The 26,623-nt window shown below is 38.2% G+C and overlaps 2 protein-coding genes across 2 annotated transcripts in view; both read left to right on the top strand.

Annotated features, from left to right (window-relative positions):
• The window catches only part of LOC134673475 (cadherin-87A), a 66,689-nt gene extending 43,777 nt beyond the window's left edge, over positions 1-22,912 (top strand). Inside the window, exons 18-38 of the mRNA XM_063531473.1 lie at positions 5,573-5,808; positions 6,578-6,731; positions 7,711-7,908; positions 9,316-9,434; positions 9,768-9,888; positions 10,195-10,385; positions 11,234-11,420; positions 11,764-11,978; positions 12,246-12,443; positions 13,034-13,193; positions 13,483-13,618; positions 16,542-16,732; positions 17,481-17,657; positions 18,206-18,318; positions 18,480-18,643; positions 19,251-19,408; positions 20,043-20,148; positions 20,470-20,659; positions 21,240-21,353; positions 21,864-21,943; positions 22,555-22,912. Coding sequence (XP_063387543.1) covers positions 5,573-5,808; positions 6,578-6,731; positions 7,711-7,908; positions 9,316-9,434; positions 9,768-9,888; positions 10,195-10,385; positions 11,234-11,420; positions 11,764-11,978; positions 12,246-12,443; positions 13,034-13,193; positions 13,483-13,618; positions 16,542-16,732; positions 17,481-17,657; positions 18,206-18,318; positions 18,480-18,643; positions 19,251-19,408; positions 20,043-20,148; positions 20,470-20,659; positions 21,240-21,353; positions 21,864-21,941 — 3,206 coding nt within the window. The 3' untranslated portion in view covers positions 21,942-21,943; positions 22,555-22,912. The remainder of the gene's footprint in view (positions 1-5,572; positions 5,809-6,577; positions 6,732-7,710; positions 7,909-9,315; positions 9,435-9,767; positions 9,889-10,194; positions 10,386-11,233; positions 11,421-11,763; positions 11,979-12,245; positions 12,444-13,033; positions 13,194-13,482; positions 13,619-16,541; positions 16,733-17,480; positions 17,658-18,205; positions 18,319-18,479; positions 18,644-19,250; positions 19,409-20,042; positions 20,149-20,469; positions 20,660-21,239; positions 21,354-21,863; positions 21,944-22,554) is intronic.
• The window catches only part of LOC134674253 (scavenger receptor class B member 1-like), a 254,420-nt gene that overhangs the window by 141,659 nt on the left and 86,138 nt on the right, over positions 1-26,623 (top strand). The gene's annotated exons all lie outside the window — the stretch shown is intronic.

The raw sequence follows: 26,623 nt of genomic DNA, 5'->3' as shown, positions 1-26,623 counted from the left end.
ACTTATCGGATCACGATTGTTGCTGCTGATCTTGGTAAGTGAAATGAACTTTATATTACCCTTATTAGGGTTCTGTAGTGAACTAAACACTAGGAATCAGTATATAGCCAGTGGCGTACATACAGCAAGCGCGTTGGACGCCTTTGCCATTGACAACGTGACTGGGGTTGTGACTGTGTCGTCTAAATTAGACTATGACAAGCGGAATACCTATCGGATAACTATTTTTGCTGCTGATCTTGGTGAGTTAGGGTTCCGTAGTCAACTATTAGGAATCCACGAGGAATCAGTAAATATTCAGTGGCGTCGGCTAACAGGCTTGTTAGTTCTAACTTTACTAGGCAAACATGCATGTAATCAAAGCAGACTAGATTCTAGTGTAAACTGTAAACCAGGGTTCCTACTTGTACTAAACCTACCTATAAATTAGATTCGAATCAATTTAAAAGCATGAACCCGAAAAGTACAGTTTCGCTATAAATGTTGACTATTAAGTATTTAATTAAGGCGCTGGGGCCCGTTTCTCACAAGCTTGTAACTTGTAATACTTATTTAGATTAGCCGAGAGCGCAAGTGTACGAAGCGGACGTGTTACTAGAAAATATTAAATTTATTAAATAGTGACCAAAGTAAAAGGGACCTTAACTGCCGCAAAGTGTGGACTATTATTGTCCAAAGTGTTAACGTGACTTATAACATTTCAAAGTGAACCAGCATCGTACGCACCGCGGTTGTACCCGCCTTTAAAAAGATGAGCCACCTAACGCCACAAGCACCGCCAGAGCAAGGACCAAATACGTATACTGATAGCAATCAACTGATAGCAACTGGCTTTACTGCGGCTGGTGAGTCACAACTTGAATTAAACCTTAGCGCATTTAAACCCACTGATATGGAAACACAACAAATAACAATGAGAAATAAAAGAAAACAGCCTGACGATGACTTTTGCACAAAATTTGAAAATTTTGAGTCGAAAATCATGGCAATGCTTACAACTATGTCTGCCACCCAAGCTAAGCAGTTGAACACCATATCTCAGGATGTATCGCAAATAAAGGACCAAATTAACCAAATTAAGATTACAACAGAAAAATTAGCAGAAGAACAAGACAAAATCAAACAAGATTTAATAAACATAACTAACTTTAACCAAAATACTGAGCAAAAGTTTAAAACCTTAGAATGTGATGTCCAAGAGCTTAAGGGATCTATATCCACACAATCTAGTGGAACAGTTACATTCGATAATATGATCACTGAAGTTCGTGAGCGATCGGAAAGGGAGAAAAATATAATTATATGTGGTATAAGCGAAATTACAAGTAACAACATCGAAGAGAGACGCCGCCATGACATCACCGAAGTCAGTGAAATTACAAATTCTGTCGTTCCTGAGCATCCTGAACCCCAAAAAGTAATACGGCTAGGAAAGTTTGCTGAAGGAAAAACTCGTCCAATAAAAGCGTGTTTCACATCTTCAGACACAGCGAAATTGATCTTACGGAACCGGTCAGCAATACACAGTGAAAAGCCAAACGTTAAAATTTACTACGACGAAACCCCACTCCAGAAAAAAACAATGCAAAACCTAAAAGATGAACTAAAACGCAGAACTGATAACGGTGAGACAAACTTAATTATCAAGTACATCAAAGGCGTCCCGAAAATAGTTGAGTCAATTCCAAAAAACTACACAGCCAAAATTCCACCGAAACACAATCTGCCATGAACAACGTAAAAATCACATACCAAATATCAAATAGCTACCACAATCTTACAAAAGATATCAAGGCCTTGACATTCCTATACACTAACATACGAAGCATAGTAAAACCCGGTAAACTTGATGAGCTAAGGGCTATTTCAGAATCTACAGCAAACAAAATACATGTGATTATAGTTACTGAAACTTGGATAAAGTCCGAAACCGAAGCCAAGAGGATACAGCTGCCAAACTACACACACTATTACAATTATAGAAACAACGGAAGAGGAGGAGGAGTTTCAATATTTGTCCACAACAATCTCAAACATAATTTTATCGAAGGATCATGTAAAAATGATAATCACTACTTATGGATACACTTAAACAAATTTTCTTTGGACATCGGTGCAGTATATAAACCTGAGAGAACAAATAACGAAGACTTTCTAGAGACATACTCACAGCAGTTGCTAGCACGCAAAAGAGCACTGGTTTTCGGAGACTTTAATTATGATCTCCTTAAGCGAAATCGACCTACTTTAGCCTACAAACGCATGTTACTGGAAAATGGCTATAATATACTTAATAAAACTGAGCCAATTTACTGTACTCGAGAGACATCAAGCACAAAAACTATTTTAGACCATGTCTGCTCTAATATTAAAGATATCCCCTGTCACCTCGCAGTCGTGGAAACCATGATTTCTGATCATAAACAGCTATATTTCGAAGTGCATAAATTTAAGCCAATAAAAAATAAAAAAGTCCAATATGAAGCAATCGACTATAGCAAACTTAATAGTGAACTACAAGCAGCCAATGTCAGCGGATGTGATGGTGAGTATTTTAAACTGGAGCAAATCATCACAGAAGGGATCAGAAAGAGTAAAACAATAAAAACGAAAATACTTAACCCACCAAGAAGAGATTGGATCAATAAGGATATCATAGACGCCATAAACCAACGAAATCAACTTGGATACACTCACAGAAGATTAGAACATGATGAAGCAGCAGAAGAAGAATACTTACTTAAAAAAAGAGAAGTACAACGTAGCATCCAAACCACTAAAAGCAACTATTACCAAAATCTGTTCCAGAAATGTTCAAATAAACCCCTAAAGATGTGGACATTAATCAAAGAACTCAGCAATAATAGTAAAAATACCAGTAGCCCACCTCAAAAAATTGAAACAGATAATGGTCATATTTCAGATCCTACCGATATATGTAACTACTTCAATCATTACTTCGCTAATGTAGGGCCTACTCTTGCAAATAATATACCCGCGCAATATCATAATCAATCTCCTAACGTTTCATCGTTCATTAGTTCATCGGAGCTATCTGAATTCTCACCTACAAATACGCACGAGATTGGAATGATAATTGATAACCTGAATTCAAATACAAGTACAGGACTGGATGGTATCACTTGTAAATCAATAAAATCTATCAAAAACCTTATTTTGGATGAACTAACGAACTGTATAAACGATTGCCTAAAGACTGGATCATTTCCAGATTCACTCAAAATTGCTAAAGTTAGTCCAATATTTAAATCTGGAAGTAAAACCGACGCAGGTAATTACCGGCCAATTTCGGTGCTCCCAGTTATTTCGAAAATCATAGAAAAAGTAATATATACCCGTCTGGAACAATATCTGCAAACTATAAACTTTTTATCTCCCAAGCAATATGGCTTCCGCCCTAAATCAAATACCCTATCTGCTTGTATAGATCTCATTACAAATATCAAAAACAAAATAGACCAAAAACAACTGGCTCTAGGCGTATTTATCGATTTGCGTAAGGCCTTTGATACAATAAGTCACAAATTATTGCTAAAAAAACTATGTGCAATTGGTATAAAGGACGCTGCTGCTAACATTCTAAAGTCGTACCTGACTAATCGATACCAAATAGTAAAAATTGGCGAAAATCAAAGCGCTCCTGAAAAAATTACTTACGGCGTTCCTCAGGGCTCGATTTTAGGCCCTCTGCTTTTCCTTACGTACATCAATGATATTACTAACTTAAATTTAAATGGGTCAATTTCATTGTATGCCGATGACACAAGCTTATTTTATTTTGGTAGCGATGTAACAACCGTACTGAGCCAAGCTCAAGAGGATCTAAATACCCTACAAGAATGGTTCCAAACAAATTTACTGACTATAAACGTTACTAAAACTAATTATATAATCTTCAGTGCTAAAAACAAGAAAACAACTCACTCTCAACCTTTGACTATAGACAATCAAGTACTCACCCGAGTAGAATCCGAAAAATATCTTGGTCTAATATTGGACAGTCGTTTAACGTGGAAGCCACATATTGAGAAACTTCAGTCTAAATTGTCATCTCTTATGGCTATGCTCAGAGGTTCAGTAAAATGTTTTCCAAAATCGGTACGATATATTGTTTACAATTCTTTGATAAAATCCCACATAGAGTATTTGATTGAGGTATGGGGATGTGCAGCGAAAATAAACATAAAACCATTGCAACGAGCACAAAACAAAATCATAAAACTTCTCTTTAACTATAACTACCTAACACAAACTAAAAAAGTATACAAAGAAACCCAATTGATGACACTGTCCCAACTATATAAATATAATACGTGTGTCTTAGTGCGAAAAATTCTAAATAAAAAAATTCACACACAAATATCATTTACAACAAAAGTTCAAGTGAGAAAACGCTTACTAAGGCGACCCAATGATATATGTCTTCAAGCACCGCGCACAGTATACTATGGCAAAAGAAACTTAATGTATGAGGGCGCACAGTTATATAATAAACTACCTAACCAAGTAAAAGAAACAAAATCATTTCCTATATACAAGAAACAATTAAAAAATCACATTTTAATCGATGATTCCGAATTCACATAAGTCACATAATTATAATTATAAAACGCCAATATAATTTAATTATACCTATGAATATAAATACTTAAACAAACTTACAGCAATTATGTAATTAAATAAAAAATGAATTGATATGAATTACTTGACAAATGCATCTATATATATACATATAATTAATAATACTGCCCCCTCGACATGCCCTCGAGTTTACCGGCAAAAAAAAAAAAAAAAAAATTAAATAAACATAATAAAATATACAAATAAAAAATAATAATTATAATTATATACTTAACACACAATTATAAATCGCAAAATTAAATAAATACACATAATTTTAACAAATAACTTAAATAACATTATATAATAATTGCTATCGGCGCGTAGGACGCCATAGCGATTGAAAGTTAACACGTAATAACCCCATTGCATGCTGTAGGACTGTTATCGCCAACTGTTGGGCGAGCTCGGAGGACATGTTGACCGCGCGGACCAACCATTATAAACTCGTATCTTTAGCGCGCTCACTTTATTAACGTCTAGGTCACGTTACGCTGGACTGCGCGACAGTCTGGTCCGTCCGCGCTCGCGCGGTGACAATTTCACTGTACTGTTACCAGTTGCCGATTCGCACTGTATAATACCCACTTTTAAAATAAATAAGCTGCTTTGTTTAGTTTTAGATTATATTTTATGTTATTCGTGCACTTTGTAAATAATGTACATAATGTTTGTTTGTATTTCTCTGATGTAAGTGAATTATAATTCTTTTGGAGAAATAAATTCTTAAACCATAAACCATAATACGAGCGGATGTCACGTTTTGACAGCTTTTGTTAGAAAAGAACTTTCACTTGTATTACTAGTTACAAGCTTTTGAGAAACGGGCCCCCGTTCAAAGTTTGACGCCGAACGCTGCGTGAAGTTTCGTTCTATATACCATACAACGTGCATTTAATCGAAGACTAATGTCTAACTTATTGTTTTATAGGCATGCCAAGCCACACCGGGACTACCGAGCTGACCGTCCACGTCAGCAACGTCAACGACAAGAAACCCTACTTCACCCCCACCATACAACGGGCTGAAGTCTCAGCTGATGCGGAACTTGGAACCGTAGTCCATAACCTCGTGGCCATGGACCCTGATATAACAGATAGTGAGCAGCTGGTCTATGAACTGCCGAGGAATAAGATGATTAAAGCTGTGGATAAGAATGGACAAGAGGTGAGGATAATAATAATTTTGATAGGTTTTCCTAGAGAGGACTTGTATAAAAACCATACCGGGTGTGGCCTATAACACGAGCAAATAATGGTGATACTTGTGTTCAACAACTTTTAAAAATTATGAAGTATTTAGACTCCCTATTTTTTATACAAAATAAATATTATCTTCAATGGACGCCATCGCCACGCCAATATCATTGTGATTGACGTTGCTTGTCACGCATTAAACATAACAAAATTCGCAATACATTGCGTCTACAAGTTATTTTAAAAGTCGCCGAACAAATGTTGATCAGTATGAGGAGTACAGCCTATAGTTTAATTTTTTGTTCATATTACAGGCCACACCCGCTATAACGCACTGAGGTCTGTGATGATGCAGAAAAAGGCTATAATGCTATGGGTCCTAAATGTAGTGATTGTTCTGTAGGGCTAAGATGGTCGGCTCTTTATCATTTGTCACCATGCTTGTCACGTTCTAACAAATATGTAAGTGAGAAAGTGACGCATGCCATAACAGGTGATAAAAATGCGACCGTGATACCGCTTCTAAGTTACCAAAAGATAAAATAATTATAAGCAATGAATAAAAGTGGGCATACATAAGTTTAGACTTTCCTGCTAGATTGTGCGAATAATTACCCACTCGCAGAATGTCCACTGTCAAAAACTTCCTTTGAATGGTCCCCATTGAATGGCCTCAAAACCCTTTGCAAAAGGATAGAGTAAATTTCTTACCTATTTCAAGGACTGAGAATTTTTTTCAGGTATCAGACGAAGGCATTTTCGACTCATGGTTCTCCATTCTATCAAACGGCAGCGTGATAGTGTCTCAGCGACTAGACAGAAGCCGGGCGGCAGTTCTGTCGCTGCCTGTCACAGTTATTGATGCTTCGGCCAACCCGCTGCAGGAGGCTGATGGTGAGATTTTACTCGTTAGATTACAGTTTAAGTTTTTGCTTAGTAGGTTACCAAAACTGGTGTTGTAGCCGCGGCGAGCATCAGTAATCATTAGCTCCAATTCAATCGTAAAGTGAAAACATCCTCTAGACCGAGTTTAGAGCATTTATTTCATGCAACCGATGATGCCAAATATGCGGGGGTGCGCGGGACGAGGTGAGCGAAGTCCCGTGCCGTGATTGGTCCGTTCAAAGACACGGACGTCACACTAAGACACTTTCGACTCGAACGTGGAGTAAAATTACCGTATGCGTGGCAGAGGGGGTAGCGCGACTATGCTCAGTCTGGCGGATGTTTTGTCTGTGAGTGAAAATGTATCGGAGTTACAGCTAGGATTCTAATGGTATTATTATTACGAGCCCATATTGTCCCACTGCTGGGCAAAGGCCTCCCTCCTATTCCTCCGCGTATCCCTATCCCCTGTCTCCCACCAGTCTCTAGCAAAGGCGTCAAGCTCGTCCTGCCATCTCCGGTGTGGTCTAATGGTATACCTACGCTTACATTATAGGCAAGGGTGACGCAACTGCTTTGCAAATCCTTGAATATCTTATACCTAAACTAATTTTTTGAAGAACCTCATTCCGTATTCAAACATTTATTTTATTGTTTATTGTGTGTATTGAATTTCCATGTTGTTACATAAAGCCCATAAAGGTATATTATAATAAGTAATAATTACTAGTTAGTACAGTGTCATGGACCCGGTAAGGGCACAGCAATTCTTATTCTAAAATAACAAACTAATTCTAGGCATGTCAAACAAATTAAATTAAAATAGGTACCTAATAACAAACAATGTTCATGTTATTAAATACAGCAGAATACAGAAATACAAAAAGATTGCCAAAGTAACGAAAGATTTTTATTAATTCGGCGTTCAACTCTCTTTCAATTATCTTACATTGGAAGTCGACTCAATCATCACTTGTTTTTTCCGTAGGTGAACTCATCATCACCATAGTGGACGTCAACCGCCACGCCCCTACATTCTCCCAGCCTACTTATGAAGAGTACTTAGTAGAAGAGCAGCCAATTGGGACGGTGCTCAACAAATACACCGCCACGGATAAAGAGACGCCCATTTCTGCGCTGGTTATATCTCCACCGAGCCCGTACTTCCAGATTGACAATGTTACAGGTTACTTTCAAATAGTTTAATTGATATTCACGTTCATAAGGGTATTCCATCTATCCAGTATCTTTGTCTCACATCTTGTTTAACGAGAGAGTTAAACGCAATGACATTAGACCAAGAAATTGGGCATGTGGAATTAGTACATATATAGTTCGTTTTTTTTAGCATTAGAAAGAACTCCGCAGAAGCAAGCGTGCAGTTTTTATCAGGCTCGTTAATTGTTAATAATTATTGAGTTATCTAATGTAGCATGGTCAATACATATACGTAGGCTGTTCCATAAGTCTTGCAATGGAAGGAATCTAACAAGCTTTGACATGTATGACTGAGCGTATGGTTATCTGCCACTAATTACAAGTTCTTACATGATGTGTTTGTTGGGCCTGCCAGCAGTGATAGTCGGTAAATAGATCGAAACAATTGTGAAAAGGGTAACCGCGAGTACAGAGTGATTTTCTATTATAATTTCAAACGTGGATTATTTTACCAAGAGTGCCACGAGGGAAATGTTCGGTGCCTTTGGTAAAGAGTCCCCTTCCCTTTCTACCGTATTCAGGTGGTACAAGGAATTTCAAAGAGGCAACTATAATTTAGACGACGACGAAAGACCGGGCCGACCCTTTACAAGCAGGACCCAAGAAAACATAGACGCTGTTAGAAAACTGATAACTATTAATAGGCGAATTACGTGCAGGCAGATTGAGGACATTCTCCACATTAGTGCATCAACACTTAATTCAATTTTACACGAAGACCTACAAGTTAAAAAGTTATGTTCTCTCTGGATCCCTCATCTGGGCAGTTGGCACCTCCACCATCATAACGCTCCTGCTCATCGTGCGATTAGAACTCGGGAGTTTTTGGAGCAATCGGGGCTTACTGTGTTGTACCATCCGTCTTATAACCCCGACCTTGCACCGTGCGATTTTGGTCTCTTCCTGCTGATCAAGAGCCAATTAAAAGGACGACGGTTTGCAACTGATGACGAGCTAGTGAGTGCATGGGATGAAGCCTGCGCCACTGTCACAAAGGAGCGGTGGAAGGTCATATTTGATACATGGTTGGAACGCATGCATAAGTGTATTAACAGTGATGGTTTTTATTTTGAAAAAGCTTAATAAGAAGTTACACTTTTGCAAGACTTATGGAACAACCTACGTAATTTATTTCAAATTGTTACCGCTAAAATTGCCAGATTTAGAACCACAAGCTAACTTCTGCCAAGTTCTTTCTAATGCTAAAATAAACGGACTATAAGGGTGGTACCCTTACATGTACCTAACGAACAGATTATTGACTTATTTCGGTTTCAGGAAGGGAAATGTCTGTCGCTCACGCTCGATCAATACTATGATCCTTGACATCGAGGATTATGTCAACCTTACTTACTAACTAATAATACATTTACAGGTGTTGTGAAATCCACACAGCGTATAGACTACGAGACAGTTCGCACCATCAACTTCACTCTGGTAGCATACGACTCTGGCGTCCCACAACGATCCGGCTCCGCACAAGTCATAGTCCACGTAAGTTAATACTTTCATTGAACTTATGATTATGGGTTCTAACTTCCTTACTTAGCCCAAATAAGTCAGGCCATTGGACGTTAAAGAATGCCCGCTGAGTCTAGCCAACATGACTGTCCAATAAGCACAGGACCAGATGGGGCGGAGACACTAAGGCTGGTGACACTATGGCGTCCCCGCAGACTTTCCGTTGGCACGTCAATGTGTTGAGGTTTTACGCTCTTCCAGTATTTTCACTGACTGTTTCCTTGGTCTCTCATTCGTACGTTTCCGAGAAAATACGATGGAAAACAATTATGCACTACATACATCTGTACGATATTTGGTTTCCAGGTGGAAAACGCCAACGACGAAGAGCCAGTATTCGCCGCGCCGCAGTACGATGCTAGCTTACAAGAACATGCGCCCGCGCATACAAGCGTTGTCACTGTCAGCGCTGTGGATAACGATGAAGGTAAGAATGAATTAAAATTGAAATAAAACCGTGGATACGTGTCAACGCCTTTCGAAAGGTAAGAATGTATGAGAATGACAGATGCAAATTAAAGCGGGATTATTTCCATACATAACGATTATAATGTCACATCATCTTCCTCGCGTTATCCCGGGTATAGTGACACATGACGGTATTAAATCAGCGAACTCGCTCATCATGTGAATGCTGATTCTTGGTTAGCTCAGTGGCGCCCTCGAATACTTTTTATTTTTCATTTTTAGTCTGTAAGTAAGTAATCAAAATAGTAATTTCCCAATTTTTCAGGTGAATTCGGCCAAGTCCGCTACAGCCTTACCGGTGAACTGTCCAACTTATTTTCCATCGATGAATTATCTGGAGTGGTCACCGTGGCTGAAGGAGCTGATATCGACAGAGAAGTTACTAGCGACATCTGGCTCCGAGCCGTGGCGAGCGATGACGCACCGCCCACGAAACAGAAGAGTAGCAGCGTACCTGTGAGTATGCACTTCTTCTTAGTCTAATTTAACACAATAACAATTAAACAATTTGCACAAAAGTACCTGGATTAGGTATTAAGGGGGGTCCCATTTCCCATGGACGACCTTTTGGGAGTGGTCACCGTGACTGAAGGGGCTTTTATAGAAAAGTTACTACCGACATAAATATGGCTTCGAGTTATTGTGAGCAAACAAAAATCTACCAGTGTTCAAGTTTTCTGTAATAGAAATAAAATATCAGCATATGAACCGGATACTCGTAAGGAGTCACGTCAGTTTCCTTTGATAAGGAGCAAACTTGTGGAACAAAGTAAAAGATCGAGTGGCGCGACTAATGGGGCGAGCAGCGCGGCGGCCAATGGATGGAACGGACTTGGTGTACGGTGCTCAAATCCCTTGTATTCTCTACGCCGTAACATGCGCTTCATGTTACATGTACGTCCGCGGTTTAACAGCATACCGCGTATCATCATCATCATCATCATCATTTCAGCCTATATACGTCCCACTGTTGAGCACAGGCCTCCTCTCATGCGGGAGAGGGCTTGGGCTATAGTCCCCACGCTAGCCCAATGCGGATTGGGGACTTCACATACACCTTTGAATTTCTTCGCAGATGTATGCAGGTTTCCTCACGATGTTTTACTTCACCGAAAAGCTAGTGGTAAATATCAAATGATATTTTGTACATAAGTTCCGAAAAACTCATTAGTACGAGCCAGGATTTGAACCCGCGACCTCCGGATTGAAAGTCAGACGTCATATCCACTCGGCCACCACTGCTTCATACCGCGTATACTAGTATGTATTCTTATCCGTGTTTAAAACTTCTTTTGTTTTTTCAGCTCCACATAAAAGTGCTAGATATCAACGACCACGCCCCCGTCTTCGCCCAGAGCGTATACAAGGGCACCATTTCAGAAAACTTGCAGTTGAACCCACCGGCTGCTATCCTTCAAGTCTCTGCTGAAGACAAGGATGAGGGACTCAATGGGAAAGTGGAGTATGCGATCACGGAGCAGAGCGTGCCTGGTAAGAAAAAACTGAAGAAGAATGTTCCGAATTGTGACTTATTATTTCACTGTCACTGTCACCACTTGGACTAACTGAACATGATAGCCATTTAACAATTATACTTGTCGTACGTGAATGATGAAACTTAGTAGGGGTGCGATTTACGTGACAATGTGAAAACGTATTTCCGTCTTTTGCAATCGCACTTTGATAAAAAACGATGGGTACATTATCACGAGAAAAGCTCCGTCCATCATATGCCCGATTCATCATCATTAATTAACTTATTAACTTTCTTCTATATTTGGCTTCTTACCAGGCCGGCTTGTTCACTTTATCCAAATACGTTTTTATCTTTCAGGAACCTTCTCCGTTGACCCAATAACCGGCATCATCTACCCCGCTCGTCCCGTGGTCGGCAACACGACGTACCACCTGACCGTGTCGGGCACGGACCGCGCCGGCGCCGGTCTGGCCGCGTCCGCGAGGGTGGACATTACAGTGCTCAGCGTCAACAAGCATAGTCCGGAGTTTGTGCTGCCGCCGCCTGAGCAAAGGCAGTTGGAGATACCTGAGGTATGAGTTTGTTTGTTGTGTGCAAAGCGGTCTAATATAGTTTGAAATAAATGAAAAATTAAAATTCGCCCCATCGCCGGGCGAGATTTTATTCTACATCGAAATAATCAAAGGATCTCGTAGATTTTACCTATGCGAAAATTGTAAAAACTAACTTAGCTTATCTTGCACGACGTTTCGTGCTCCAATGAAATTCAAATCTGAAATCGTTGCTTTTTACGACCTTTTGGTTTTGTTCAAACTTGTTATTAATGTTTGTTCTTTCAGAATGCAGCTCAAGCGGACTACCTCATAACCACCATAAAAGCGACCGACGAAGACAGCGGGGAAAACGGTCGCGTGTCGTACTACCTTAAAGTGGATAATCAGAGAGTTAGCGAAACTCCGGAGTTTAGTCTGGACAGAGATACTGGGGAGCTGAGGACTAAGACGTTCTTGGATAGGGAGCATCAGTCGGAATATATGGTGAGTGGAAACTGATCAATTGAATGTTTTTCTTATTTTGAGACACTCCAGCCGTCACATTCATAAAATTTAAATGTTTTCATTAAATTTTGACTCGTTGACGGCAAAGTGACGTGTAGGGATAAACGAATTTCAACGACATTGAGGCCCGCAAGTTAAGTTCACTACCACTTTAAGTTATTAACGGCTGAATAACTAGATTATGAAAGTTAGATAATTTTATTGGTGCCGTGACTAGGATATTCAGTGGACAGCGACGTGTTGTTTATCCATTTTGGAATTCACGGGCCTACAAATCCCGGTCTTTTGATAGGCTTGCGTGGGGATATAGATCCAACACGTAGAGGCCCCTTGGAGAGCTTAAATGTCATGTAGAACGCCTGCTGGAACCCGTTCACAGGCGCAACAATAAACACCCATGAACCGGTCGCAGCAGGCATTGGGACTATTGTAGAAAAAGTGAATAGTATACAGCATCTCATTCCTAGGCCTGTCCGTGTTGTGGACAACCCTAATGTTTGCAACAATGTTTAAATAGAGAAATAATTATACAATTTGAGCAATAATGTAATTAAATACTGTTTTCACAGTTGGCGATAGCAGCCGTGGATAACGGAACACCCGCTCAGTTCGAGAGCCTGATGATACTGACGGTGGTGTTGGCTGATGATGATGATAATATACCGCGATTTTCGTCTCCCAGCTATCAGTTTAGCATTAAGGAGAACTTGCCTGCTGGAGATATTGTCGGTAAGAAGCGGATATTAATCCCGCAAATATACAGTAAACTGCAGAGATAACTAACCCTCCTGTATAGAAACTTGTTTTCGGGTGAGGGGGGGGGGTCAGTTATTTCTGCTGATCCCTGACAAGTGCTTAAATTACTTAAAAATATAATATGTACCAAATGTATGGGTCTTGGCTGTTTTTAGCTTGTGTAAAGAAATATTTTTTGAAAAATGAACTTCTAGACCTTTTTGGAGATATTTGGAAAACTCCCCCACAAAAACACTACTCTAATAAAGATCTTGTTTGACAGGCACTGTGAAAGCAGTAGACAACGACTCTGGTGAAAATGGGAAGGTGTACTACCACATACTAGAGGGAAATGAGGACGGGACCTTCACGCTTGATAGGATCAAGGGTGTCATCCGAGCTAACGTCAGTTTCGACAGGTGAGTTATACATGCAGGGGGGGGACACTCGGAACATAGTTAACGTCAGTAAAGATGGCGGATGATGGCGTCAATTTAGAAAGAAAGAAAAATTGCGTAAAGCAGACTTCCGATTATGCAAACTACGTCATTAGATGTGTCACTATAAAATTGATACAATTTTAAGGCATGAATACAACATTGAGAAGGTTACATACCTAGTTTGTCAACACCTTTCTTTATTTATAATGTTGGTTACTTAGCAACTGTTGTTTACTTGTCAGACCAAAATAAATGTCGTAAACAAATTATATAAGATAATTATTCTCTATTAATTTTAAAGTGTAACCGAGTAAAAATGGAGCAAGCATTAAATACGAAAATAGGGAAATTAGCCTCCCAATATTACAACAGGTTTAAAAATTTTAATAGTGCTCAAGAAAATGCCGGGAGGTTTAGATATTCTCGAACGAAAAATGAAAAATTCCATCGTTAGCGCTGACTGCAAATAGCGATGAAAAGGACCTGTGTATAAGTTCGAAACTATAATAGTGCAATTTTAATTTTGGTCACGACAAGCATGTTCTATGACATTCTGCAAAAAATCGTGCGTCTTGATTCCGCTAAAGACACGTCGTGGGAGGAACTGGAGCGCATATTATGGAGGTACCTGCTTAGACAATGGATATAGAGTCAGAAGCTGCAAGCGGTAGATTCCTGCTATTAATAGGTACTATATTATCTGTATATACCAAATTGAAGGCAATAAAATACTTTACTATTACTTACTATTATGTTTCTGTTATATTCATTCCACTCTTTAAAACCTTTTCTACATAATATTAGGTCTACTTGGGCGGTTTACAAGTACATTTTTTGTTTGACTTCTTGTAAACAATTACAGTTATTTGTTACAAGAAACCAATCAAAAAATGGACTTTTAAACCGACCAAGTAGACCTAATATTATGTGGGACGAAAGTACACGTATGGATGCATATGTAGTTGTACACTCACACATACATACTTAGTTAGTTTCGGGGGAGAATCAGAGATGGCGCTTTCAAATGAGTTTCCATAAAATGCTTCAAGAGGGCTCTCTTTACCTATTATACTTACTTTACTCTTTGTATACATGTATTCGTCTTTCTAACGACCTTAAAACACAGATTCTCAATTCTTCGGCATATGTGTATTTTTTATTGATTGTTTATTTTTATTGGGAACACCCTGATTTTCCAAAGAGGGCAGTTTTTTTTTCAGAAAGGCTTGATGATCATCCAGGGGTTATCAAGTCAGACAGTGTGTGGTATTTTGGAGAAAATGTCTTTATTATACTCGTATTAGGCCAAGAAATAAGAAGTTATAGAGGGAAATGCTAGGAACACAATTTTTGCCTCCGTAACTTTGTTTGGACTAGTTAGGAGGTGAACATATCAAAAGTCCCCGGCCGTAGCCCCGGTGCTGGGGGGGAGAGGGGGGAAAGAAGGTCTCATTTTTCCGTTTTTCACTAATATCTTGGAAACTTTGCGTCTTAGCGACATGACTACTGAGACAAACCAAAAGCTGATAAAATTTGTTACAAGTTTTATTCAGTCAAGTTTTTCGATATCTTGAATAGTTTTTGAGATATCCGCTCTTGAAAGTTTATTTAGGGCTTTCAATTTTATCTTGATATCTACATTAGTGAAGCTGCTAGGCCGTGTTTGGTATCATTTTCATATAAATCGGGGGTGCTGAATTCATTTTTGGTATCACATTGACACCATTCCTTAGAAAAAACATATAAACTTTAAACAAATACCTTTTTTTTTTAATTCCTCTTCACGCTTAAACCGCTCAACCGATTTAATTGTAATTTGGTATACAGATATTTCGAGTCCCAAGACAGGACATAAGATACTTTTTATCTCAATAATCATCCTTTAAAGTTGTGAAATGGAGTATGGGGGGAATTCAACTTCGTCGACGAAACTGAATTCCTGAGGTAAATACTGCTTAAGGTAAAGTTTGAAGTCATGTTAGGTATCATTTTCATCTAAATCACAGATGTATACCATCCTAAATTTCACCTAAACCGGTTCAGCGGTTATTGACTCCTCATACAAACTTCCACCCCACTTTTCACATCCTCAAAAGATGCTTTTGGTTATAAAAACCATCCTATGTCCTGTGTCGAGACTGAAACTATTTCTATACCAAATTTCAACGAAATTGGTTCAGCGGTTTAAACGTGAAGAGGGATTTAAAAAAATACATTTTTTTTAATTTTGGTTTTACTTCGGAATAGTGTCAATGTGATACCATAAATGAATTCAGCACCCCCAATTTATACGAAAATGATACCAAACATGGCCTAACAGCATCACTGATGTAGATATCAAGATAAAATTAAAATCCCTAAATAAACTTTCAAGAGCGGGTATCTCAAAAACTATTCAAGATATCGAAAAACTTGACTAGATAAAACTTGTAACTAATTTTATGAGCTTTCGGTTTGTCTTAGTAGTCATGTCGCTAAGATGCAAAGTTTCCAAGATATCAATGAAAAACCGAAAACTTTGACCTTCTTACCCCCCTCTACCCCGCAGCACCGGGGCTACAGCCGGGGACTTTTGATATGTTCTCCTCCTAACTAGTCTAAACAAAGTTACGGAGTCAAAAATTGTGTTCCTAGCATTTCCCTCTACAACGTTTTTTGAGCATTCATTTCCTGACCTATATACTCACGTATACATGTAAGGAGCGTGGTAATAGAACTGCAGGGGGCAGCACAAGTCCTTTATTTATTGGAGTAAAGTGTCAATCTGATTTAAGCCAGAAAATGGCAGACTATATATTATGGTGTAGCCTTTACATATTAGAGTGACGTATAAATGATTTGGATTTAGGTCCTAAGATAGGTTACATAAAAATGGTTTATCAGACATTATATTTCTTTTCAGAGAAAAGCAACCCGAATACTCCCTAACAATATACGCCAGCAACAACCCAATCTTAGAAAGAGCGGCCGCCGATTTTAACTCAGTGGACAACAGTACAGAAGGCCAGGGGAGCAGCGTCGCGTCCGTCAAGATCAAGATCTTGGACGAGAATGACAATGAGCCAAAATTCCCAGAAAAGACATATTATGCAGGTGAGATTATTATTAACCTTTCACACAGCTTGGCAAAAAAAACTAGAAATTAAAAAGTGGCAACACTGTAGTGTCGTTCCGTTTTCTTATATTAATTGGTTTGAAAGAGACGACACTACAGTGTTGCCACTTTTTAATTTCTACTCTTTTTTGCCAAGCTGTATGTGTGTGGTCGTCAATCGTGGGTTAGTACAAGTAGAGCAGTGTAATGTATGCAACCAAACGTAACTACAGACTGAATGACTCAATACATGTGAAAGTAACAGTGACAGCGAGCGGTATTTGTTAAGTACAGACGCAGTTTAAGATGAATGAACTGGGTAACATTCTGGTTAGCGATAGAAGACTCACTGATAGATTCTTGTTGTTTGAAGACATTAATTTGTAAAAGCTATTCTAAAAAATATTTTAAATAAAAACTCAGTATCAGCAGCAAGTGGTTTTATTACTAAACATAACATGGCGCAATCGGTAGGATTAAACAGAAAGTTTAATTTAGGGGATAGCGGTAGTGGATGACAGTCGACATTCAACGTTAATAATATATTACATACTTTCAGTTTAAAAATCAACTGTTATTTAAAAAAAATGTAAACAACGGTAAATCGGGACACGAAAGTGGAAGTAGGAAGGGGATATATTCGTCAACCTTTTCCATGACGCATTTCCAAGAAGCTTTTATTATTTGCCGAATCAGAGTACGCTAAGCTAAGCATCTGAACTTAAAGCATGTTATTGTTTTTTCTAGCGATAAAACACACGGCGCGCGTCAACGAGGCCATCCTCTCAGTAGCAGCTGAAGACCCGGATCTAGAAGAGAACGGAACTTTGGTGTACATGGTAGCTGCTTCGAACCTGTACAAGTTCGGTGCTTCAAAGTCTAGTGGAAGCGTAGTGCCGTCTCCTTTCAACGTTACGCAAGAAGGTGAGATAATATTATTATTTTCTTTTTTTTCTGAGTCTGTGCTCTTCTCGATGTGGTGCTAAGTAATTGGTGTGATATCAGTAGGTGTTACCGTCTAACTTTTCGCGCGCAGGTAAGGTATACGTACTAGTGCGCGACATGTTAATGCCCAATAGATGACACCTTGCTGTCACCTCTATTGACAATGGCTTAAGTTTCAAGATGGCATGTACTGGAACTGCGTCGAGTAAATATTCCCACTTTCTTACTCTCTCTCTCACTTTTTTTTTTCTTTACTTTTTATTGTTTGTTTGTTCTTATTGTTGTCTGAGTACCCACAACACAAGCCTTCTTGAGCTTACCGTGGGGCTTAGTGAATTTGTGTAAAAATGTTCTATAATATTTATTTATTTATTCCTCTGTTACATTTTTGACATAGACAAGGGCATGGTCTGAGTCTTAATCTAGTCCATTTTTTTGACCATTGACATTGTCAGTAATTGATTTGTGGTGGACAGTGCTTATGTCAATTTATCCTTACTATTCTTTATTAATTTTCTATTCTGCAGGCGTGCTAATGACTGCGGGCTACATGGCGGAATATAACCAAGACCGTTTCGTGTTGGATATCATCGCACGTGAGCTCGCCCCGCCTCATAGAGAAGCGAAAGCGCAAGTCTACGTAAGTTTTGCAAGCTTACTTCAAGCGTTTGACGTAGAACCTAGGAATTAAGTGCAAATAATGCAAAGAAATCTTCCAGACGCTTTGAATATAGTCCTGCTGGAATTGGTAAATAGCCCAAATATTGTTTGTTAGGTTACAACTTCTCTTCGTGTTTCCAGATATGGATAACGGACCGGTCATCGCTCATCCGCATGGTGGTGTCGCGCGGCTGCGCGCGCCCAGAGCCGGGCGTGCGGCGCCGCCTCGCCGCCGCCAGCGGAGCCCTGCTGGTGCCCGCCCGGAGGCTGCACCTGGTGCACGCTGATAGACTCTACGATGATTGGTAAGTACCTTCAAACCTCTCAAATGAACCAAATATAACAATAATAAATCTAATTATTGAACCCTGTGACACTCTTACTCATACTATAGTTATATTAGGATTAGACTTTGTTTACGACGTTTTTTCTGTTTTATACCTAGGGGATTTTATTATCCCTTTAGAAGATGAAATTCAGAACATTTTCAGGCAAATGTTCTAATTTAAAACCGAGTCACACTGCGTGTTCTACGCAATCAAATACTTTAGAACGATTAATTGATATATATACAAATTCTGTGATGTTCTCTGTGACGTACTTATAAATACGACCGGTCTGGCCTAGTGGGTAGTGACCCTGCCTGCTAAGCCCATGGTCCTGGGTTCGAATCCCAGTAAGGGCATTTATTTGTGTGATAAACACAATATTTGTTCCTGAGTCATGGGTGTTTTCTATGTATATAAGTATGTATTTATCTATATAAGTATGTTTATCGTCGCCTAGCACCCATAGTACAAGCTTTGCTTAGTTTGGGGCTAGGTTGACCTGTGTAAGACGCCCACCAATATTTATTATTTATTTTATTAAATAAAACATCTGACAATTAAACTTCCTCCCTATTCTTTTCAGGTGTGAAATTCACCTATTACCCGTAGACCCAGCTTCATACCAGATCCTGCCCGTGGAAAGGGTTCTGGAAACTGTGGACTCCAAGTACGATGAGCTCAAAGACGTGTACCAGGAGTACGGCGTTGAAACGCTCACGGCAGCCAGCGCTACTGCTAAAGGTATAAGGTTAAGGTGGTAAGGTAGGTAGGTAGGTAAGGTCAATAGACCTGGCCAATTAGCAGGGTTGTAGCATATATGATGGTATCCTGTTGTCACTCATCAGGGATAAGTTACCGGAATTTAGGTCTCCCCAGATATATTGACGCGCAATCGGCAAATGCCGATAGGAAAAAGCTTTATGTCTGCGCAATAAGAGCGAAAAGTAGGCGCCGGCCGATACGAGCCGAGCCGATCGACAACTGTTTCGCTCTTATTATATATCTGGGGAGGCCCTTATGCGGCATCTACATACAACATAGATATGCCTAGACTGCTTAAACATTACTCTTACCCTCTGTTTTGCTGTATCACAAGTAAAAAGGCACAGGCTATTTGGTGGCCTTATTTTAATAGGCTTTTATCAAATTTCGTGTCTCGACTGTGAATCTGGCTGTTAGCTTGTCAGCTCTATCTGAAACTACTTAAATCCGGTGTCACCAATCACAATTGACGGACTGATGAACATCACTCAGCAGAGAACCACATATTATATAATATTTAGATCTTGAGAGAACTATGAAATTTTCCATACCTACTTCAACGGCACTGCAACTTCAGTTTAGAATGAAAAGTTTTTATTTTCATTTATTTCAGCGCCTGACAGTTTCGACCCAGCACTAGCTGCGTTGATAGCTCTACTGATAGTGCTTTTCACCGGCATCGTCACATTCATCGTTGTCTGTGCCTGCTTAAAACATTGGTAAGTGTCCAACTAATATTAGTCATATGAACCTTTCTCCTTTACAATACTCGTTGTGTTTCTACACTACATAAAAAGGCCAAATACGGCTTTCTCTGAACCAAAGGTTTCCTTTTTCAGAATTAATCTTAGTGTTTCTAAGATGTACCCAAAGATATACATTCCCAAGATAATATTCTTTGTACACATGATTGCAAAAGGAAATATAAAACCTAATCGTTTTTACAGAACTATCAGGTCTTCAAGTTACCTTTAGAATATTCTAAGGATATATAACATAACTATATTTATTTAGACCACTTACATAAACCCTCTTTCCAGGGTTATCCCCCCGCCATCCCTCCAGTCCAGCAAGGGCGACAGCCTCGCCCGACGGCGGATATTAGAAGAGCTCAGCACCACAGAGAACCCTCTGTGGCTGGAGACCAAGCTACGGCCATATGAGGAGCAGGAGTTAACTATGAACGTGTTTGGAGACCAGGCGGAGCAGGGCAATGTGGAGCCCCCACAGGTTGGTGCCCAACCACTTATTCTATGCTTACGCATATTCGTGGCTTCGCTATGGAGTGATTCTGTGGGGATCCAGAATAGACGTACTATTATCAATAAACACAGGTAAGGCACTTTTAATTTAATGAGTAACAACAAGCTCAGTAAGACAGCATCCGGCTGGAGAAGAAATTACGATCATATGATAAACAAGAGCACCCCAGGAACGAAATTTAGAAAGATATGTTCCAGTCAGCGTCAAATCGCAGAATAAATAATAGTACTAGGTACAGAAGACTCACTCTCTAACAAAGCGCGTCTGTTACGATCAGGACTGATATGGCCGCTAGGTGGCGACAGCGCCACGCGCGACTTATGGCTAGCCACCAAATTTGGTGTGGAATGAATGTACTTTTAGATACCTGTAGCCTGTAGCAAAGCGATGAAATCGCTGAGTGAGCCACGCCTAGTCAAATAGATAATGACGGCCAAACTGGCACACAACTTAATTGTTACCATGGATGTGTTATAAAATATTTGGCCACCTTAGTTTATCCTTTACCCTTCTTTATACAAATATTATTCATTTATGATGTGTACAGGCGGACAACACGTACGCGACGATACAAGGTAGTCGCGCCACAGAGCGGTTTGGCGACTACGCGACGCTCGGCGGAGACTCGCCCACGCCGCTGGAAGCTGCCTTAGGATTCCAGGTAAAACCTCATTTAATGGCCCCTACACATAGGTATACTGCTAACTCCCATGAATGGACTTCGCCAATGTACTTTTCGGCTCGGCTTGCTGCACTTTCGACCATTGTCGGTAACTTCAAAAGCGCTCGTACTCGCTCGCCCAAGTAGTGCCCACTTTGTGCCTCACAAACTTTTAGTCTTACATTTGTTAGAGTGAGAAAAGAGATGGCTGGATTTTGGCATTGGTTGTACGGTGTAAGATGTATTCCAATAATGTGGAGTCACTTTCGAGTGTCGGGTAGTTCCAAAATTGACTCTCACATGACGAAATTATGGTTAATTTGTGGAATTACCTACAGTTAGTACTGTGGAGTCCACGTTGGTTTGGTGGTAATTCAGTATAACACTGTTATTAGTGCCTGCAGTTAGGACATACGAGAAAACATTGTAAGGCTAAATACCTCCTCTTTAAATATCTCCTCTTTAGTTATTGAACAAACCACATATTAAAAGAAACTATATCTATTACAGGGCAGCACATTTAAGCCGCCGACACCGGATACGCCGGAGCCTCCGCCGCGGCCCACGGCTGGCTTGGGACCCCTATGATGGTAACTAAATCATATTTTGTTATTGATTTAATAAAATGGCACCATAGCTCATACACAGAGGCCACGTAGACAAAAACACTGCTAGAGCATTGGCCGATCCTATTGGATGTTCAATGCGACCACAAAGAAGTAAACATTTATATAGAGCCTTTTAGTTTTTTTTACTTATTGTTTATTTAAATTTAAATGTTCTATTTGTTCTTATTATAATCTTAAACAAAAAAGAGAAGTGTTGGGTGATCCGACATCCGATATCGGATATTTATATCTTAGAGCAAAGTCGCTAATTCAAATAATATTAAAGTGTCTTAAAGGGCCTCTGCGCTGTTGGCTTCGGCCCCACGTACGCCTCCCAAAAAGACAAGGACTGGAAAAGACATACAAATAATAATAATTCTTTATCCCCATGTTATTATTATTCTGTGTAGGTTATTCTATTAATCCATCAATCAATTCCATTCAGAAATTTGTTTCATTCGCCTCTTTAGCCACCAATTTGTACAGTTAAATTGATTTAATTGATTTTCATTTGTCATGAATGTCATGATATTCTGAAATGGTTTTATTGTACCTTGTTTTTTCAAGTTTTACCGTATATTTTTTATTTTCAGATGAATGTCGAATCTTGCTCTAGTTTAGTAATTAAATTTAGCTCTTAAGCTACATGTAAATAGAGTCTCAAATGTGGTGCATGTTGGCAATGTATTATATTCCTCTTCATTCAAGTAAATCATTATCGTTTTAAAGACTGCATATACGTTTTGTTACCAATTATTTGTTTCGATTTATAATACTTTGTCAACGTCCATATATAAAAACATTTTGTTAAAATTATTTCCAGAAATTGTGATGGCATATTTTTGGTGTTTTATAAGTATTATATAGTTGACATCTTCAAATTTTAGGGTCTATACAGACAAGACATAGACCTAATCTGCTTACTACTAAGAACTTAGGGGTCATCCATTAATTACGTCACACGTTTAGGGGGAGGGAGGGGGTCAAGAAAATGTGACATATTGTGACATGGGGGAGGGGGGAGACACATACTTTGTGACGTCACTTTAACTTCATCAGTAACCGAAAATTTATTTAAATTATATATCGCTGTACATTTAAATAACAAGTTTTTAAAACGAAAATAGTTTTTAATCGTTTAATTTTCTTCCCTAAGCAGTTTTGGGTTATAAAATTACTAATATTTATATCATCAAAAATATTTTGATAAAATATTAATAATACTTAGGTACTTACTTAATTCGATTTGGCGATTTCGTAGAAAAAATGTGACGTCACATTAGGGGGGGAGGGGTTTGCCAAATGTGACCAAGTGTGACAAGGGGGGGGGGAGAGGGGTCAAAAAACCTAGAAATTGGTGTGACGTAATTAATGGATGACCCCTTATATAATATTATGCACTAAATTGCTTTAAACGCCGACAATAACTTTACTCGGCAAGATCGGTGAGTGAAAAATGATATTATGATGTAGATTCTAAAATCACAGTAACATTCCTTATTTATTACTTGTTTTTAATTGAGATTATAATACAAATGTAGTGCATAATTGTTTTCCATCGTATTTTCTCGGAAACGTCCGTATTTTTCATTTTCATCTACTTCATCCAACCTTGTTAGTGTTCCGTACAAAACTTTGTTTACGGAACACTTATTGTACCGAGACTGAATGAAATAGTAAGAAACGTTCGTGCGTTTCCGTGAAAAAAACGATGGAATATTATTATGCACTAGGTACCTGTAAGCGAAAAACTTTATAAAAGTTTAAAAAAAAATTGTTATTAAAAGTAGGTGCCGTGACCAGGATTTTACAGTCGCCATCAAAAATATCGGAGCTGCTGAAATGCTTAAAAATTCTAAACACGCACTCTAACACCATGACAATAGAGACGTTTTCTGATATTTGTGAGCACCTTGGCCTCTCCGATATATCTGATGGCGACTGTACGTTTGATTTGAAAGGCCAAATAAATGTTGCCCTACTGGTTACAAATGTTACAATATATCATGAGGCAATTTTATGAAATGATCATTCTAATCAATGATGATGTAAATACAGTAAGTACAGATGTAGTGCATAATTATTTTCCATCGTATTTTCACGGAAACGCAAGAATGTTTCTTGCTATTTCATTCAGTCTCGGTACAAAAAGTACTGAGGTTGACTGAAGTGGCATGAAAAATACGAACGTTTCCGAGAAAATACGATGGAAAACAATTATGCACTACATCTGTATTGGCGTTCCCTGCCGTCTTTAGGGCGTAAGCAAATCTCAATACTTTTTATTGATATGAGAAATTAACTATATACGTAATGTAACATATTTATTTGCTGTATCTTAGCCATTTAGGTTCGTTTGTTTTCCAATTTGATGTTGATTTCGTTCTATATTTTAATTGCTAACTTGATATGCGTTCCTTATTTCGAATATTTTTCGGTAGGTATTGTATCTATTGTATTAGTACTTTTTGCATAATATGTCTTCGTTATTTCGGCAGCTGTGTTATTTTATCTATTGAAACTGCTTTTACCAATTTCAATGCCATAATATTCATTATATTCATGTACAAATAGTGTACAAAGAGTGTGTTACGTTTAAAATTATTTCGGAAGTTTAACGTGTCAAAAAAGTCGTTTGTAATATCATATTTTATTTTTAAATTTGTCGTAAGTATTTTAGATATTAAAAAGTCATTTCTAGATCTGTATATGTAAATACTGAACTATTTTTTATACCTAAAAGTATTATTTAACAACGAAAAATAAAGAGATCTTTTTAAAAAGAAATCAGCTGTTTTTATTTAAGCGGGCATTACATTATACAATTTGCAGTGCGCTAGCTGAGTTAGCGCACTAATTTAGTATAGTGTAAAGACAGTTAGCCAGTTAGTGACCCAATCTAGTGCAATCGCATGTGCTCTGCCGTACTAACGCTATCTAGCGCACTAGAACGCATAGTGTAAATGGTTTTAGCGCGCTCAGCGCTTACTGTGTAAGGTCAGTTGTCGGCACGCCACCGACGCACTCGAACACGCGTATGATGGATGTTTTATTGTTTTAGTTATTGCATTTCAGTTCAAAATGACTCAGCTACAGACTAGGGAAAAGGAAGTACCTACTACTAAAATCTTCTTATTCAATCATAAACTTTATAAAGACATGCCATCTATATGGGATAAAAAACATAAAGATTACAAAAACAAAGACATTAGAAATTATGGTAACAAAGTGCTTCTCGAAATGTACAAAGAATTCGACTGAAACGCGACCTTCGACCGAAACGCGACGTTCGATTCGAACGATGATCACTGCTGAAATGAAAATAAGACACTAACTAGCTTCGCTAGCTAGTGTAGTGTAATGAACAAGCTCTTTTTTATCTCGCCGAGCAACACTTAATTAGCGCTCTGCAAATTGTATAATGTAATGCCCGCTTTACTAAAGGTACCTATTTTAGTTATTATAAGTATTCATGCCAACGGATGAAATGATTTCACGTAAAATTGTTGTTATATTTTTTATTACAAAATATTTTACATTACAATAAAATATTAAACAATAATGACGTAAATATAAAATGTATTATTAATAAAACAACAAATTGTACTAGTAGGTACTTGAACTTAAGTGGTATTAAATAAAAATAATTATGTTCGGAAAAATCTCTGACTCTAAACAACGAAAACATTTAACAAGGTTTTTTTTTTACTTCGAGTAGAGAGCCAACCGAAAATAAGTACCAAAAGAATTAGGAAAAACATACTCTTCTCAAATTTTCTGAGTTTTAAATCATTAAAATAATTGATATCTAAGTAAATAGTAAATACTTGATACTTACTACTAACATGATATATAATTTTAAGATTTTTCCGAATATAATCTGTTCTTCAGCTATCACAGTGCTCCTAAGTACGTTTTCTAAAGTAAGTTAAATTAGGTAACATTTCACTAAACTAGAAAAGCAAAATTACACTTATCATACTTGGCATGTGAAATGTCATTCTACCTACGACATAAGCTTTTAGTCATAAAATAACATAATTATGTATGTACATTATAAAAATATCAAATAAAACAACAATACCTAAGATATCCGTATGACGAATCAAAAAATAATTTTGTTGCTATAGATTTTGGAAGTTTTGGAATCAATTAACTTAACATGTTACCAATTTTTAATTTATCTTAATCATAAAGACAAACCATATTTGGTAATTTTATTAATCTGCAACGTCATTGCATTACAAAACGGAATTACATTTTGTAAAAACAAAAAGCTTCTTAACATCTAATTTAGTTTTAAATAAGTTAAGACTCTTTTTTTATCCTAGGATGAGACCAATATGTTATGCTTTGGTATGAATCGAGAATGAAAATTTCAAGTAATTTTTCAAGTATTTTCATTCTCAAGTCAAAAAAGCATGGACCTCATTTAAAAAAAATCCTGTCCGGTTATTATGGTCGCGTTTTTATCATTTATCGCTATTGATAAAACTTTAACACCCTACCTATATTAAGTGAGAATTTGCCGCACATTTTCTTGACACGCGATTAATAATAAAATACGCGACTATAAACCGTACTTAGATGATAAATTAATAGAAATGAGCTTTTTACTGCTCAAAACTAATGGCACTTTAGAATGAATTAAACAGAAAAGTA

The sequence above is a fragment of the Cydia fagiglandana genome, chromosome 2, assembly GCF_963556715.1.
Source record: "Cydia fagiglandana chromosome 2, ilCydFagi1.1, whole genome shotgun sequence".
In the NCBI taxonomy this organism is placed as follows: Eukaryota; Metazoa; Arthropoda; class Insecta; order Lepidoptera; family Tortricidae; genus Cydia; species Cydia fagiglandana.
The sequence above is the reverse complement of the archived record's forward strand: the minus strand, read 5'-3'. Positions and strand labels throughout refer to the sequence as shown.